General features: G+C 56.9%; 1 protein-coding gene across 2 annotated transcripts in view; it reads right to left on the bottom strand.

Annotated features, from left to right (window-relative positions):
* SCUBE1 (signal peptide, CUB domain and EGF like domain containing 1) overlaps positions 1 to 18055 on the bottom strand; it is a 136574-nt gene that overhangs the window by 46717 nt on the left and 71802 nt on the right. The window contains exons 5-7 of one of the 2 annotated variants that reach the window (XM_040637674.1): positions 12979 to 13104; positions 8774 to 8890; positions 6069 to 6158 (exon numbers count right to left, since the gene is read on the bottom strand). In XM_040637674.1, coding sequence (XP_040493608.1) covers positions 6069 to 6158; positions 8774 to 8890; positions 12979 to 13104 — 333 coding nt within the window. The remainder of the gene's footprint in view (positions 1 to 6068; positions 6159 to 8773; positions 8891 to 12978; positions 13105 to 18055) is intronic. The other variant, XM_040637675.1, reaches the window with a different exon arrangement.

The following is an 18055-nucleotide window of genomic DNA, read 5'->3' on the forward strand; positions in this document are numbered from 1 at the left end:
TCAGCCAAGGCACCATGACCCACCTCCTTCCACCAGCCCTTAGGACATACGTGGGGTGTGTGTCGGGCTAAACTGAGGGCAGGAGCTCAGGACTACAGCCGGGGTCCCCAGCTGACAAGAGACCAGACACACTCGGCACCAGTTCATAGACAGCAGTGAAGTCTGACCAGCCTGGTTCTTCCTGCATGAGAGCCCAGTGCCTGGAGCTTGGCCCAAGGTCTGCCCAGCCTTTCCCTCTGGCCAGCCTCCTGCTGAGCACCTGGACTGGGAAACTGCCCTGTCTCATCACCTCCCTTGTCTCAGATCTGCCAGAGCCCCTTCCCCCTGCCAGGCTTGCCCAGGGTTCAGGATCCGGGTCGGCCCTTTCTCTCCCAGCTGGACGCCTGCCTGTGTGAATGGCAAGCAGCGAGGCCCCACTCAAACCCATGCACGTCCTCCAGGAAGCCTTTGTTCATGCTCTGCTCCAACCAGCCTTCCCCGTGCTCCTGTTCTGGGCCAGGTCCTATGCTGTGTCCCGGGGGGCCATCAGAGCTGGCACAGACTTGGCCTCTGCCCCAAGTCAGGGAGTCCCAGGCTTGGGACAAGAGAGGGTCCTGGTGGAGGAGGGGCAAGAAGCGGGGATGGGGTGGCAAGGAAAGTCCAGTTAGGTGTGGACAAGCCTTTGGCAGGTAGAATGTGTTGGATCGCACCTGGGTGAAGAGTTGTGGGGGGCATGGCCTATCAAGGTGGGGAGCTGCACGTGCAGGGCTTCTAGGAGGAGACTTCTGGGAGGGGACTGATGTGCAGGTCTGGAACCAGGGTTGAGGGGGGGTGGCCTGGGAGGTTGGGGGAAATCAGGAGAGGTCCAGGGACCCTGGAGATGGTGGCTGTAGAGAAGAGCTGGCAGGTGGGCAGCCCCTGGGGGGAGAGAGGAGCGGGGAGCCGGGGAGAAGGAGAGTGAGTGTGTGTGGCATCAGCTGGACCTCTCAGGGTGATTGTATGCTTAAATGAGGCTGGGGAAAGCACGGGGCTAAGTCTGCACCCCCCAAATGTCAGCCATGACCACAACTGCCCTGCTTTCCCAGGTCCTCCCCGCCTTCCAGGTCTCCAGCCCCTTGGCTCCATTCCTGGAGCTCTCTCAGTGGCTCCCCTGTGTGCCAGGCCCTTCCACACTTTCATACCACCCCCTGGAAGCCCCAATAGGTCAAAGTGTTATGGTATCATGCCAACTCAGGAAGGGAAGCCTGGCTCACAGGTGGAGGTGTTGGGAGATGGGCAGGTGCCGACTGTGGGAATGGGGGGGTTCCTAGTACCTTTTTGGGCCTCTGTGTCCTCATTTGTAAAACGGGAATTGCTTTAGCGCCAACCCTCAGGGTGGCTGGGAGGTGAGTGAAGGCTGGGACAGAGCATGGCCCAGAGAAGCTGGGTTCCAGGCTAACTATTGCTGTGCTCACCGGACCTGGAGCACCTGGTTCCCCTGGGCTCAGGGGGACCCCAAAGTGGGCAGGCTGTGAGGACAGATTCCAGTTGGGAGGGCAGATGCACCTCAGGCTGCTCAGCTTCTGACTCAGGGCCCTGGGCTTGGGAGTCCACAGACCTTGGACCCTGGCGCAGACCAGCGCTCACTGATTGTATGGCCTGGGGTGTGCCTGTCCCCTTCTCAGGGCCTCACTTTCCTCTGTAAGGTGGGGACAGCTGCCTCACAGGGCTGTGGAAGGCTCACTGGAGAGGGCTGACTGGAAGTCCCCTTGCAGACTGTCAAGAGGCCTAAACTGCATTGTGAGGAGGAAGAGTCCTCCAGAATGAGCGGGCTGACATGCACTGGGGCTGCCTGAGGAAGCGGTGGGCACCCACTCTGGGGGTGCCTGCAGAGGCAGGGGCGGGGAGGCCTGTGCCTGGAGACTGGTGGATGGGGACAAGCCAGTGAAGAGGTTGGATGTGGGCTCTGCCTCTGGAGCTCACAGCAGCCCCCTGGGAGGTTCCTCCCAGACCAAGTTTGAACCATCTGTTCTCAAGAGAATAACAGCCCCCTAAAATGTTCTTATCTTAGTCCCCCATGACCCTACATGGCAAAAGGGACTTGGCAGATGTGATTAAATTAAGACCCTTGAGATGGGAGCTTGTCCTGGATCATCTGGATAGGCGCAATGTGGTCACAAGATTCCTTAAAAGTAGAGGAGGGAGGTCAGAGAAAGAGAGCCTAATGGAAGCAGGGTCAGAGAGATGCAATGCTGCTGGCTTTGAAGACAGGAAGAGGTCCTAAACCAAGGACTATGGGTGGTTCTAGAAGCTTCCAGAAAAAATGCAGCCTTTGCTGACACCTTGATTTTAGCCCAGTGAGTCCCAAGTCCAACTTCGGACCTACAGAAGATAGTGCATTTCTGCGGTTTTAAGGCACGAAGATTGTGGTACCCTGCTAGCAGCGACAGGAAGCTAACACAGCATCCATCCCACGCACACTGTGGGAAAGGGACTGACTGAACGCTTGGGCTGACAAGAACGACCCGCAATGTCTCATCAGTCCTGCTATGAGTGGGGACCCAGGGGCCTGTGGTAAACTTAGCTGGGTACTCAGGGGTTTTGCACAAATAAATTGGCCAGACACTTGAAATTTACCACCCTAACCCTCAAATCCAAATATTTTAACTGATTTTAATGTAAATTGAAAATCGTTACATATTTTGAGCTTCTTTAAGCCCCTGTTCTTAGCCTGTGCTCAGTGCCTGCAGTTATTATAAATGGCAATTGCTGGGTGCAGCTGAGACCCCCAAGGTTGGGGCAGGGCCACTTAGCCCTGAATGGCCCCCGGCTGCTCTGCTACAGACCACCACCCTCTCTGTGCCACAGAACAGGGAGTGTCACCCTGGGCCTGCAGGACCAGTGTGTCACTGACGTGGTCACTGTGGGGAGCAACGAGGATGGCGTGTGCTCATGGGGCCTCACGGGGCTGGCAAGCGCCGCCCTGCACTCACTCGGTCTTATCCTACCCGCCCTAAAAACAAGCCCTGTTGGCACAGGAGATAACCAGCATCTCAGGGATGGAAGACACCTGCCAGGACATCTCAGCCACTCGGTGACTGCAGCACACATGCCCTGCTCTGGCAGAACCCTGTACTGTGACTACCCTAATGGGCACTGCTCATAGTAGACTGTTCTAGGGCATCCGAGCCCTGCCCTCCCTCAGTAGTCGCTTGTCTCTGCCCTCTCACGAGGAGCTGGCCAGTGCAGCAGTCGACGGGGGCACAGACTTTGGAGCTGGGTGGCCCAGGATTTGACCTTGCTGTCAAAATCCTCAGGGTTTTGCCTTCCTCATCTGCTCCTCTCCTGGGCCACAGAATTAGATGCTTCCCCCTCTGCCAGTCCTACCCCATCCCCTCCAAGGGCCTAAAGGAGGGCTCATGTGGCCCACCAGCCACAGGATCCACTGGGATCAATTGCCTGTGTCCCCTTCCACAGGCCACAGATGCTGACCCAACTCTGGTTCCCCACACCGTCCAGGCTGCTCTCTCCATGCAGGGCTGGGCTCCGAACGTCATGCCCCCGTTGTGCTCTGACCAGCATAGGGCACAATGGGGAATCACCTCCTTCATTCACCATACCTTGCCTCTATTAATACAGCCTGGGAGCAGCCATCCTCACCAAAGGCTACTAGTTAGAGCTTGAAGTCCAATGGGATCCCAAGTCTGTACCACATGGGCTGTTCTCAGAGAAGACAGGTGCTAAGCATTGTGAGCTGTCGAGAAGGGGGTCACCAGTGCTCTGGGTGATGCCTTTATGGAAGCCCCTGAGGATGGTTGCTTAGCTCTGGGCGTGGGGCCTCATCCCGTGCTATAAGTGTTGTAGACAGACCACAGGAGGGACAGGTTTTTTTATGCCTGTGAGGCAGAGTGGGCTCTAAAGGGATGCATGAGATTTCTATAATCAGAGAGGTGGGAATTTAGGGCAGGCCAACCATCATCCTTTTCCTTGGTCCCTTCCAAGTCCCCCAATCTGCTCCCCCAACTCTGCCTCTCAAACCCGGGGCGAGAGTAGCTGTACTCTCAGTTTGTCCCTTCTCACCTCCCTGACCCTGCTCCAGGCTATTACCCACGGACTCTAATTAGAAAAAGCAAGTCCACAGCTCTTCTCTCCACCTCGCCATCCACTTGCTTGATGCCAGTTCAGCTCAGCCCTCTTCTGCCATCACCCTCCTGCTGGGAGGGGTACAGGGCCTCTAGGGGTCGTCCAGTTCCTGCTCCTGCCCTGCTCTGGAGCACCGGTCTTGGGCAGCAGTACTCACCTCTCCCAGTAAGTGAGGCTGAGGGGCCTCAGTGTGGCCTCAGAGCACCAGCAGCTCCTAGGTTCCCACCACCTACCTCCAGCCACCTTTCTGACTCATACCTTCCTGGATGGTAGTGGGCATGCATGCTTGCTGGGGCCTTCAAGCCCACCCCCTGGCCATTTCCAGCCCTTCCCAGGCCAGTCCAGACAGCCCAAGTCAACATGACAGCCCTGTCCCAAGAACTTGTGGAGAGGGGACTTCTGGACAAACCTTGTCCCATCTGCTCATGTGACCAGAGATGAATCTTCCAGACTCTCTGAACCTTAGTGTTTTTGTTTGAGAAACAGGGCTATGCCTGTTCTGCCCAGCATGGACTTCAGGCTGCATAGAGCACCACCAGCCATCCCAGATCTTCTTTGCTCCTCAAAGCCCCACCGCAGAGACAGGCGTCAAGCCTAATCCCCAACATAAAAGGCCATATTCTTCCTGCAATCCCACTTACGTTTCCCTTTTCCCTAGGTGCCCGGACTCCTTTGAGGTCCATCTGAGAAGCACAAAAGTAGGTGACCTCTCTGGGACCCCGCGGCTCTGACTTAACGCTGTGACCCTAATGCTTAGGACGGCCCACACAGCCATGACCTTAGGGCTAAGCTCAGCTGTGCAGGGTAGTATGTGACCATGGGCAAGCCAGGACACCCCAGTGAGCCTCAGTTTCCTCCTCTAGGACATGGGAAATGTACCACCTGGCCCCACAGCTCCCAAGGCTGGTATAACCTATCAGAATGCCACAAAGGTTGTGACAATCCCAAGGCACCCTACAGCTGTGTTTCAGAAGCCTGGGCAGCTGGCACCATCCAGGGCCAGCAAGCACGGAACCGTAGAACTAAGGGGCAGACTTGCTCTGTGGTTCTATGAACTGAGCTCGATGGGAGAGCAGCCATCTCCCCATCCTTCCCTTTCCTCACCCTGCCCAGGGTCAGCCACACCCACAGGCCTCCCAAGCCACCCTGAGCAACACCAGGGATTTCCGGGCAAGCCTCCCTAGAATCCGGATTCAGCCCAGGCCAGTGTCTGGAGTATAGCGGACATCACACCTGCCCCTGCACCCTGCTCCGAGGCAAGTGGGTGCCTGAAGTGGGACCAGGGAACAGTGGGCCAAGGCTGCCCACTTACACCCACCTCGGGCTGGGTCATTCACTGAGGCGGGAGCCATGGGGCCAGAAGGGGCTGAGTAAACCTTGCTTTTACCTTGGGCCTGCCAGATGGCCTTAAGAGTACCCTCCTCTATGGGTAGCACATTTTCCAACTACAAAGCAAGTCCCAAACCTAGCTGGGTTTTTTTTTCACCCTGGATGTGGCTTCTCTCCTTTGCAAGGAGACGGAGAAGGGCCGTGCTGCCTGAATCCCTGTTCTACGCCAACACCCCCACCCCCCTTCACTTCTGGGCCTCCGCGTTGCCTTGCTCATTCATCCTGCGCACGTATTGCAGGTAGAGGGGTTCAGAGCAAAAGGCTCACCCGCAGAGGCCACCAGACGCTGGCTCTGGGACCTTCGCTAAACACAGATACACGTGTTTGATGGAAGCTATAAACTTTAACAGGGAAAAAGTCACTTCCCACCTGGAGTGGAGCCCTCCCCCCACTCACACGCGGCACGCTGCACAGACAGCCCCCCCATGCACACCCCATGTGCCGGCACGCACACACGCACGCACACACGCACACCCGCGTGCCGGCACGCACGCACAGCCCGACACAGCAGCACGCGCATGCGCACACACGCGGACAAAGGCGCGAGCACAACAAAGGAAGTGGAAGAAAAGTGTTACCCATGAGGAGCCGCCGTTTCACCCGCTTGTCCACATCAGCTACTGACGTGGCATTGAACTGAGAGCGCTCAATTGCAGCCTCATCCTTCTCTAAAACACAAGTAAGGGACAAACACGGAGCCGGTGGTTAATGACAGCCCACTTCCCGCGGCCCAAGACAGTCAGCCTCTCGGCGTGGCGCACACACAGCCAACACAGCATGCCGGGCCGGGCGTCCGCGCCGAGGGGCGAACCCCGGGAGCCTCCAAGGTGGCGTGTTCGGGGCAGGAGGCAGCAGGGGTGGGGGTGCAGAGCGGGAGACGACCACACAAGGGCACAGGTGGGATGCAGGGCCCAGCTGCGGACAGACAGAGGCGCGGCTGAGGTCAGAGTGACAGACCCAGCTGCGGCACACGCGCGCAAGCACACACACCACCCCAGCGCGCAGGGAGGCGTAAGTGATTGCAGACGCCCCCCGATCAGGCTGGGGAGGCAGGCACAGGACAAGGCACAGGACAAAGGTACAGGGCCATGAGGTCCGGTGATGGCTGTGCCTGGACAGCAGATGCCCTGTGTCAAGGGCAGGAAAGTGTGTCAAACACTCATGCAAAGTTAAGAACAAAACATAACGGAGGAACAAACACACAACAATGGATCCAGTCGAACAGACAGAAAAAAACAGGGGCTCAATTTGGGCAGCGCTGGTTGCCTGCTTGTCTATAGAGGACTAGAGCGAGACATTCAAGTGCTTGACGAGGGGCTGCACAGAGGGGTCAGTCATTTTAGGAGCGTGCGGAGAGGCGGGCGGGCGGCCAGGGAGCATTCTGGCCGCTGGGCAAGATGCTTGGCCAAGATGCTGCCCGTGGACGAGCACGTGAGGTTAGCTGTTTGGCAGCCCTCTGCTCAGTGGGACGTGCGGAGACATTAGCTCCCTCTCTGACGGGGAACCTGAGCAGCAGTGAGCAGAGGCAGAAGGAAGGTTCTCCTGGCCAGCAGAGGGCAATGGCCCAGGAGCTGGGTCTGGAAGAGGGTTTCTAAGGGGAGGGGAGAGGAGGAGAGGGTGAGGGAAGTTCCATTAGAAAGTAGATCCAAGCAGGGACCTTCACATGCAGCAGACACTGAAAGATAAAAAAATGAGAAAGGACGAGTCAGGTGGACAAAGACAAGATGTGTTAGACGAGGCTGGGCGTGTCTGGCCGGCAGCTGTGCGCACTGGTCCCGTGGCCAGCAGCAGCGGCCGCACTGCAGACACAAACAGCGAGGGAGACCCAGCAGACGAGACAGGAAGGGGCCGGTGGGCCTGGGAGGCCGCCGGCATGACAGTTGAGACAGGGAGAGAGGTGGGAGAGGAGGTTCTAGATGGGATCAGGCTGCAATAGAGACACTGGTCTGAGACCAGGTTTTGCTTTGAAAAAAAATTTTTTTTTGGTTGTTTGGTTTGGTTTGGCTTTTGGCTCTGAAAATAATTAATGAACGTCAGTTATCAGACAAGACAGGCAATCAGGGACCATCACCAGAAAAGCAGGAGGAATGAGATAAAATGAAACCGAAACGGCTGTCTGAGAGGCGACCACATAGAGGAAAGGGAGAACCACGCGGGCAGCAGCTCCCGGGACAATAGCCGGGACTAGGGTGAGACGCTGGTGGCCTGCCCAGGCCCTGGTGCCCCCGCCCGGCTCCCTGAAGTACGAGGGAGCAGTCACAGGGACAGAATGAGACAGCAAACTCTGGCTTCCCAGCTTTGCTTGCTTGCCACCCTTTTTTTGTTACTTGAAAGTCCCTCCAGAAGTATCTTCAGAGTCGGTAATAAGAGATGGGGCCCCCCCATTAAAAAGAATAAATGTGGTCACTGACTTTGGGCTTCTGAAGTTGGCCGACATGGAAGAGAGAGAAAGCAGAGCATGAACAAAGTTGGATGGGTACCAACTTTGAAATTCTTCTTTTTCTCAGTTCAAAGATATGCTGTTATTTTTGAGTGGGGAAAGAAGCTACTACTGATTATGGCATGAGGTAACCACAAATATTCTAGCTTCTTCCTGCAAATAAGGACCAGGAGGAAGGAGGTGACAAAACTCAAATTGAGACTCCATGACACAGGTGAGGTGACAGAAGGGGCATCAGTGAAAAGAAGGAACTCTAGCTGGGAGAAGAAGTCCGGCGAGAACCCCGTTAGCTCAGGAGTGGAAAGCAGTTAAGAACACCCAGAGCCCCTTGGGATTCTTCCATCCAGTCTCCCCTGGTGTAGACAATGAAGACAAAGCCACTTTCTGAGAAAACCTCTTGGTTTTCCAGACTGGCAGGCAGCTCATGTTGCTAATGGGGCTGATATGCAGGGTAAATGGATGTGCCATGTGTTCCCGAATCAGGGGAAGAAACCCCTGTGCTTTAAAAACAGAAGCTGCCCTCCTTAGGCACCCCCTGCAAACCACCCCCATGTTGAGGATGAGGACCCGCAGAAAACCCATGACACGAAGCAGAGGTGCTTGGTCCTGGGTGGCTGGATGGCCCTGGATAAGTCTCTACAGAAGGCTTCCCGTGGGGATGTCTGCCAGCCCCATCAGTACCGTGGGATGCTCCTTTTCTTGTTCCCTTAAGCTTCCTTCTTGGAAACCGGGACACGGTGGGGCGGTGCCGGGGTGCTGGCCAACCTCAGGGCCACAAGGTGCACCCTGGGGGGAGGCAGGGTGGCGCGAGGGTGCCAGCGCCTGGCAGAGGAGCGTACTTACCGATGCACGTCCGACCGTCTGAGTGGAGGGCGTACTTCTGGTGGCAGCCACACATGGGGCCTGTGTCCGTGTCCTCACAGCTGTGCTGGCAGCCTCCGTTTCCATAGTTACAGGTTACTAGTTAGGCCCAAAGTGTACATACGTGTGTATAAAAGGAATGATAACAAAGATGATTAGTTCATCGGTGTTGGTTGTTTCTCTTAAAGGATGGGGAGCAAAGTGACAGCATAAGATAACCGGTGAATAGGTGCACATTTTCCTGGACGTCAGCCCCTCCAGGGTCTTGGAGGGAATGGCTCGCTCCCTAGATGGGAACTGGGGTGAGACGAGAATGGACTTGGGTCGTGTGGGCTTCAAACAGAGGTGGCACCAGCTGACAGACTCACGTGGTGTCAGATGAAAAAAGGGAAGGGATAGATCATTTTATCCTCCCTAGGTCCCAGAGACACTTAGAATCTGCCTGCCTTGATGGGACAAATGTCTGGCATCCTCTACAAGGTGGGGGAGGGTGGCGGCGGGCCCATGCTGAGGGGGACACTCATTCAGTTCTTGTGTCGCTTGCTCTCCTCTGCCCGGGTCTTGGGGGTGTGGAAGGGTGTCCCTGTAGAAGTCTAGTCTGCCCAGTCCCAGCAGCCATCTCAACCTCTATCCCCTCAGAGCCCGGAGCCTCCCAAGGCAATGTCCAAATAGACGGAACATATGCAAATTAATGTCATCTCACGTGCACTTTGGAAAATAACCTTTTATTTAAACACGTTACATAGTTTGCAGTGTCTATGGCGTGGGGGAGCTGGCGCCCTTCAGCCCAGAATCTTAAAATGTTTCACAGCATCAGCAACCTGGGTTGGCTGAAAGGGGGCTGAGCAAAAAGGAGCCAGTCTGAAGTAGGAAAAATGATAAATTCAAGCTTATTTAAAAGAAACTGCTTGTTACCACATTTTAGGGTGAGAGGTATTGCTAAAGGAGATCCCAGATCTCTATGGGAGGGGTTCTTGCAGCCCCTGCTTTACTCAGCTAGCAAGACAACCCTAAAGATGATCAAATATGCAAAAATAAATCTCAGACCAACCAAGCTAAAAATTCCCAATTGGCAGTTGGGATTAATGTTGTTCTGTCAGGTTGACCCATGAGCAGGACTGGGGCCAGACGGAAGCCATGGGATGGCAGCTCCTGGAGACGGATCCCAAGCATTCCAGAACTGAGTCCCACAGCTGCCTCTCCCAGGTAGCGCTCTCACCAGGAGCACAGCACACGGCCTCCGGGGCCTCCATCCTGAGTGATGGTAGCGGCCCCGTCAGCCTGGACACATGCCGTCTCCCAGCCACCTGAGGAGGACATGAAGAGAGTGGTCCTACTCAGTGTCCCAGAGGCTGTCCTCGCAACCAGAGAGAGGCTCTAGCGGGCTGCCTCTTCCACATGGAGCTAATGTCACATCAGCAGGAGGGGCCCAACTTCCGGGACGACCTGTCAAGGACCTGCAGAACCGCTTCAGGAAGCACGAAGGCCTCTGACCCTTTCTCCAGAGGAGCATCTCTTCTCCCGGTTTTCCCGGGGAGCCCGGCGGCCTGCAGTCACATTCTCTCATCTCTGAAACAGCTTGTCTCTGCCTAGGAAGAGCCCCAGGGAAGCCAAGGGCATAGACTGGCAGGGATCTCAGGTGAGGGCAGAGCCCCAGGCACAGCCCTGCGTTGGTCTGGACATCACGTGCCTTTCCAGACTGAGAAAAGTCCCACTTCAGACTGGGCAGGGGTGGAGTGGTGAGGAGGCTGTGAGAACACTGCAGACAGTTCTCTCCAAACTCTGGGCTCCCGGCAATGGGCCCTGTCCCGTGACTCTAAGGACTGTCTGAGGCAACCCGAGGGAGGGCCGTGCTTAAGGTCCCACACCCCCCACAGGGGTTTGTGCATCTCATGGACCCCGAGGGCTGAGCTCCTGAGCACCTAGAGAGCTACAGCTTGTACATGATAATAGTACTGGCGCCCTGAGCTCTGGGACGACCGAGAAAGGACGGAGAAAACCTCCTCTGGCCCTGGAGTGGGTCCTGGACTTTTGATGCAGAGGCCCTGTGGTCCTGCTGGTCCACAGAGGCTGGCTAGGTCAGGCCTCAGCCCCCAACCCAAATCCAGATCTAGAATTTCCTAGACCTCCACTGGCCTCCAGGACTATAGGGAGAGCCTCAGAGCTAACGTCACACAAACTCTGCATGTTGACTGCACAGCAGGAACCAAAGCTGACTGAAGTGACGGCTATCTTGCAGGACCTTCACAGGGGGGCTGCTGTGCGCTCACCCACTCCTTGGCCCCGGGGATGGTATCAGATTCTCCACACAGCTCGGCGATTCCCAGCCACAGAGCAGAGAGGATGGGGCTGCTCTTTCTTTCACCAGCAAACATTCGGGGCAAGGGCTTAGCTCTTCTCTGTCAGGGGTGGTGGTGGGGCTTCACCACCTTGTCCCTGACTTCTCAGATCAGGTTGGCCCCTTGGGAGATGTTCTCTGAGCAAACAGTCCCCTTGCAGTGCTCATCCCACGTGGGTCAGTCAGTCCCGCCACTGCCTGTGGCCTGCAGCTGTCTCCCCAGCACCCAGCTCAGGGCTTGGCCGGTCTTGCTGAGTGAAGAAACACTCTTTACTTGTGGCTGAGCCTGTCAGCGAGCCTGCCTGCTCCACACATGCTTGTCCTTGGCTGTTGTCCGGAGGGCTGGGAAAGCTGGAGTTCCTCACTTTCTGTTCTGCAGGGTGCCAGGTGGCAGCAGGGTTCTCTGAAGCTAAAGGAATCATCTGATGTAGAGCACGGGAAGGCTTGGCTGGCATCCTGGGGCTGGAGCTGGGCACTTGCCCGTGGTGACCGCATGCATGCTTATCTGTGTGATCCCAAGGGAAAACCCAGGAACAGAAAGGAAGGCTGCCCATATCTCAGAACATAGCTGGCCAGAAGGAAGAATCTTCACTTTGAGGAGTGGATGGATCATGAGTGGGGGCTGGAGCATGAGCTCCGTGGAGACAGGGGCTGTGTCTACTGCATGTGGGTCCCCAAGACCTTGGTGACTGAGGAGAGCACGGGTTGGGAAAGGTGTGGCAGGCGCCCAGAGGAAGCTGATGACAACTGAGGCAATCAAAGACGAAGGACTGTGAGCCATCTAGGGCCAGCTGTCTCTTCTCCACAGAATGAAGGATGGAAAGCAAGGCCATTTTCTTTGTGAGAGCTGGGCAGCTCAGTCTTCCGTTTCAGGGGCGAGATCGGGGCTGCTTTCTCTACTGGGAGTTGGGTTCGGACTCCTCCACACCATTTCCCTGCATCAGAAAGCAGCCTGGAATGGAGTCCTTGTCTCTGGCCAGATGTGGGCAGGGCTCATACTGGTCTCCCTCAGATCTTCGTACGCACGAGCCAACATGGCACCAGTACAGATAGGCCAGCTGCCCAGTGAGCAGAGGCCGCCCCCCACCCGTCCCCCATGTAGCTGCTGGGAGCTGGGTCTATAGCTCTTGAGGACTCATGAGTGTGTGCAGCCCCGGTCCGACCTTGTTTGCTGGCTCCCACTCCTCCTGGGGAGCTGGGTGACCACACTAAGAGGCTGCCTAACACCTGAGCTCTGCAAACTGACCTCCAGGCTGGTCCTGGATGGCACCTTTGGCCAGAGGCCTCATTCAGCCCAGCTCTCACAGACCATCACCCTTTACGGTGGGCCCTGCAGGGGCAGACTGCAAAGTTCTGATCTTTGATCCCGGAAATAGGGTCGGCACAGTCTGGGCTGGGACTCCCCGCCCCACCCCTCAACCAAGCTCCTCTCCTTCTTTCTACCACACTGTTTTACCAAGGGCTGCCCTGCTCCACCAAGAAGTCTGAGCTTGTAGGCCTCTGTGCCACAGCCCTCCATACCCACTGCAGAGCTCAGGCTCAGGGCCTATGGGTCTCTGGGGTTGGCGTTACAGTAAGCACTGCAGGGCTACTGAGCAGGGTCCTGCTCTGGGGCTGTTGGTGGTGGTATGCCAGGTGGGGATAACGCCATGTCTGGAGTTCACAGCCCCCGTCCCTCATGCCTCCCCAGGCTTCTTCAGGGACCTTGCCCTTCTCCCCACCCGTAGGGGCTGAGAACCCTCCCTGGGCAACATCCAGCAGACTGGACAGACCCCCCTCCTCCGCCCCCCATAAAGCAATGGCAGGAGACGCGTGGGGATGTCTGACCCATCTGCCTCCATCTACCTACGTGTGCAGTCCTTCTGGTTTTGGGCAAGGTCAAAGCCGGGCCTGCAGTCACAGGCCACCCCACCTTTGGGCGTCTCCCGGCAGATGTGGGCACAGCCGTGGTCTTTGTTCATGCAGTTCATACCCTCTGGGAAGAGACAGACGAGAGAAAGGTAGGGAACCGAGGGGAGGGAAGAGAGAGAACATTTCAGGCTGAAGAGAGGCAGCCCATAAAACATCACCGTCAAATGCAGTGTTCCTGGGCCGTTAGCATGCGCACCACCCACACACACCGGGGTGTACGCATAGCCGTACACGTGGGGAGCTCTCGGGGAGAAACCAAGGACACAGTGCCCAGGTCTAGAGCCAGGCCTCACTCTGAGAACAGCGCTGTGAAGGACTCCAGGGGACCCATGGAAGAAGCACCCCTGCCCCAGGTCAGATCACAGAACCCAGTACAGCTCAGGGCTTTAGACAGTTTCCTTACTAAAGCAGGTGGGGGCGGCAGGCGTCACCTTTCTGTCTGCACAGGAATGGCACGGGCCCACTGAGACAGGCAGAGACTTTGGTTTCAGGCTGGGCCTGGAGGGGAGCGCTGACGGGTCAGGGGACGGGGTGGGTGGGCAACAGCCGAAGCAAACGTGCCCTAGTGGGCACTGTCCATCCTGCACAGCCACCTCTCACTGCGTCCCTGCACAAGTCAGAGGCTGCCGTGCTGGTCTGTTGGACCTCAGGGCTCGTCCTCAGCAGCCCACAGCCATGCCCGGAACTATACACCCCCTCCCCCCAGCTGCCAGAGGGGCTCTCTTTCTGTCCCTGGTCACTGCGGTGCTCCCAGGACCCGTGGAACTCTCACTCCCAAATGCAGAGCCCTGCGCGACCTGCTGCTGGCCTCCAGCTCCCCCCACACGCCCCTGCACCCCATGGAGCTTGTTCCAGGTCCAGGAGCACACGTGTCCCCACTTCCAAAATCTTAGCCCAAGATTCCTGCTGGTTGGCAGGTTTCCTTTTAAAGGAAAACGTCTACCAACCTGGGGTACCCGTTTCTGCGAAGCCTCGTCTAAAAGGGAAGCCAGAAGCAGCCCTCCTTGCTGGATGGAGGCTGCCCCAGGGTTCCACGGCTGGGCTGCCCCACTGCCTGCTGGGGTCCCCACCCTCTAGCTGCAGTGGGCCGTTTTATCCGGAGCCCTGCCCACTTTGCCCTGGCTTAGCACGCCCTTCCAGCTTGTCCTCCAGACTGGGCTCAGAAGCCCCGTCCCTCACGAGGCCGGCTCTTCCCTGTCTCCTCTCTTCCCAGGCTCCCCGAGACTCTACTGTAGCGCCAAACCCTAGCAGCAGCAGCAATGTTTTGGGCACGTTCTAGGGTCCCTTGCCCCTATAAAGGCAATATGCCCTTCAGAGGTGGGGACACCAGGGTTAAGACACCTGCCCAAAGGCCCATGGGGCACTAAGAGGCACCACCAGGACTTGGACCAGTGCCTCAGACTGTAAACCTCTGTCCTGCTCCTTCCCCAGAGGCCTTGTGGAGTGCAGAGCTGGGCTGCCCTGGGTTTCCAGGGCAGGGACCATGGATCACATCTATCGAGTCCCCAGAGGCTTGGCCTTCAGTCAGTGCACAGTGAGGTTTACACCCAAATGTGCTCTGAGGGCTCTGGCATGATGGGGACAATGAGGTCCCCTGGGCGGGCCGTGTGCCTCTCTCCTCAGTCATCCGTAGTTTCTGGGACGCCCCCCCCCCCCACGCCAGGAGACTTGCTCTCCCCTCTCTGACTGCCTGGAGTGGTTCAGACCCCCTTCAGATGACCCCAGTTGATGTTTATCTTCCTGGTGATTTGTGAGGAGTTTCCAGAATTTATGAGGTCATCAGGGGTCAAGTGAGAGGTTGTAGGTCACAAGTCCATCAAGAGGCTAAAGGCAGATGAAAGGAAGAGCCGCTGTCCGCCCACACGGGGCCCTGAGACCTTACTTCCATGTCTGGCCTGAGAGGAGCCAGCCCCGGACAGAGGGGAGGAAGCTACAGACGGGGACCCACGGGTGGCCTCCTTTCCCCAAGGTGGCTCACCTGTGGGCCAGGACCAGCTCCGTCTTGACCCTGTCCACTGTGAGCATGGGTGTGGGGCAACCGAGATCTGGCATACACTTAAACACACACACATCCCAGCAGCTACAACAAAGATTTTTTGAAAAGTCTAAATTGAAATGAAACAAAGAAATGGCACTGAGGGAAACCTGCATTGTGCTGGGCACGCTGACCTCTGCTCTCACCTGGATTTTCTCACTTCCTCAGATCACACTGCTGGACTGATGCAGAGTGGGACCACCTACACAACAGCCAACCAAACGAAGCACCTCAGTGCCAGGGCTCCTGCCAGGCAGCTTCCAGTTCATGGGGACAGACGCCCCCTCCTCTCACCGAATTCCACGTTACCCATGCACACCTTGCAGTGCACTGTGGGACACACAGTGGGCTGCTGGGCAGCGGAATGATGGTGGGGGGTGGGGACGGGGCATGGGGTGGGGGCTGATGGACAGCATCTGCCCGTTTCTGTGGTGTCCGTGCTCCACCACGCCTGACGCCAGGCTCCCAGGAGAAATCCCTGAAGGTGCAGCGGGGAAGAGGTGCACCACGGGCCCTCTAGAACCACCAAGAGCCAGCCTCACACAGAAAGTATGGCTCTCTTAGGTCACTGTAAAGCCAGAGAGCTGGGGGTAGGAGTCTGGCCTCCTTACTAGTTGTGCATCTCGGAGAAAATTGGTTCTTCGGTGAAGTGCGAATGATTACCTCTGCCTCACAGACAAGACAGGGTAGGTATTCTGACACTAGATCTTTCTATGGGGGCACTGACTTCAGAAGGCTGGTGCCTTCTACAAATCTAGAGAAGACGCACCTTCTCGTGGGGACCTTGGTTAGGCCGGGCAGCCCCTCCTCGGAGCAGGCTTTCGGTTAAGGGGGGATCTCCTGGGCCACTGAGACATATGCAGCCTCTCGTCAGGTCTTCTGAGAGACTGGCTGCCCTGAGGGGTCAGCCAGTGGGTGGTGGCTACCAGGCGGCCTCCCGGACCATCATCAGTAGCTATATTAATGCTGGGCTGAGTTCGGCATCACCCTTCACTCCCGCTTAAGTGGTCTTTCTGGCTCCCTGGTGCCCACAAATGTTCGAAGAGTTGTTCTGGCCTCTTCCCAGCTTTGTGTCTTGCCACTGACTACTTGTGCTCCACGGGCCTGTGATTCCACACTGCCTACTGAACACCCCCTGGGAGTGCCCATCCACGCCCTTGCCTCTCCGGTCTTCCACAGACAAAATCCTGGGCTTGTCTCAAACTCCACCAGTTCCACGGGGCTTCCTGACTGTGCCCCATGTCACCCCCACACCACCGCTCCACGTTACTCTCCGAGGGCTGTCCTGTGGCTGGCCCAGGCGATCGATGCCACTCAAACAGATCCGTGCTTTCTCCCTAAGCTGGCTCCTAAGAGCCCAAGGGCCCCTGTTTAAAGCTCAGGCTTAAATGGGATGAAGAAAGGGAGATTGAATTTCCATTCCCAGCCAAAGAAACACAACTTACGAGAAGCCCTGCTAATCATCACTAACCATAAATTTGTCACTGGGGAGCTGAAGTGGCCCTGAACTTTGGATGCTAAACAGAGTTTAAGGCTTTAGAAGTCACTCAGCTTTCTCCCACACCGTGGACTTGCCATCAGGCAATCTTTCTTTCTGAGAAGATAGATTTTAATAATGAGTCAAGATGTTGTTGTTTTGCTGGAAAAGGATAATTGGGGGGGGGGCGGTAATCCAGTGTTTCAGTCCAAGTCCATGTGGAAGCAAGCAATGGAACCCGGAGCAGGAAGGGTGGGCCCCAGGCCTCAAGTGTGTCCACTTCAGTGGTCTCAGCAACCGTGGGAGAGGTGGGCGAGGCCCCCCGCCTTCTACCTAAAGACCTTGTGAGGCTCTCACCCAGGATCCGGGGCACAGGGCCCTCTTCCTCCAGCCCAGGGACGGGCCAGCGCTGGGTCATCAGCGGAAAGGGCTTTGGGACCTCTTTACATTTCTGACAATTACAGAGGAGCCTGAAGAGTTTCTGTTTAGGTGTTGACATGCTATCCCTACTGATGTTTACTATAGTAGAAATTAAATGGGGAATATGGTTTGCTCTGTGCTGGTAATTCAGCTCCTCACCGGTTATAGACACAGGAGCTACATTACCTTCCCCTTCACTCCGGGGCACCCTGGCTTCTGCAGGCCACACACAGCCATGAGTGTCATGGCTGGCAGAACACAGATGGTCAGGGCTGGGTAGATCCTTGCAGTCTGTCTTCCCAATCCATCTTGCAGATGGGGAAAATGAGGCCCCAAGATGGGACATGTCTGTCTCAGATCATACGGCGGGACTCTAACCCAGGCTGCTGGGCTCCCAGCCACACTCTCCCACCCTGAGGTCACCGTGCTACACTTGTGGGACCCAGAAGTCTGAATGGCAGCAAGCACGTCCTGGGGTGAACAGAACTGGGAACAGGGCACAGAGTTAGGGTGGTAAGTGGTGCCTGCTACTATTAATTGTCTTCAGGATTAAGAACCTATTAAAATTCAAGGCCGGTTCAGATGCTTCCTCCTCCATGAAGCTCTCTGGGCAGCCCCTCGATGAAGCATGTAACTGCTGGCTCCTCTGACCTCGCACCAGTCGCCGCTGAGCAGGAGGGTGGCGCCTCCACTCACAGACAGAGCCATCAGGCCCACACAAAGCCTCGACTTTGCCTGTGTCACCCCTTCAGCCTTTGGGAACAGTGTGAGGATCCCTGGAGCGGCCTGGCCCTCCCCCCCTTCACCTGCCTGTCCTCTGCATCCTGTTCTCCCTCGGCAGCCTTGCGGGCCCTCCCACCGGCTGGGGCCCCACAGTGGCGTCGGGCAGGCCTGGCCCACACCCACCATGACTGCTCAGCAAGGTCGTGGGCTCTCCGTGGAGCCGCGGGATGGAGGGCCAGCCTGTGAGGCCGATGCCTCCAGGCGGTGCTGAGCGGAGCCCCCTCCTCAAAGCGCTTTCTCCGGACCCCCCGCACCAACCCCCCCCCCCCAATGCCTTTATTCTTCCAGGGTAGCTCAAGG

This window comes from Ursus maritimus, unplaced genomic scaffold (genome assembly GCF_017311325.1).
Source record: "Ursus maritimus isolate PB19 unplaced genomic scaffold, ASM1731132v1 scaffold_21, whole genome shotgun sequence".
In the NCBI taxonomy this organism is placed as follows: Eukaryota; Metazoa; Chordata; class Mammalia; order Carnivora; family Ursidae; genus Ursus; species Ursus maritimus.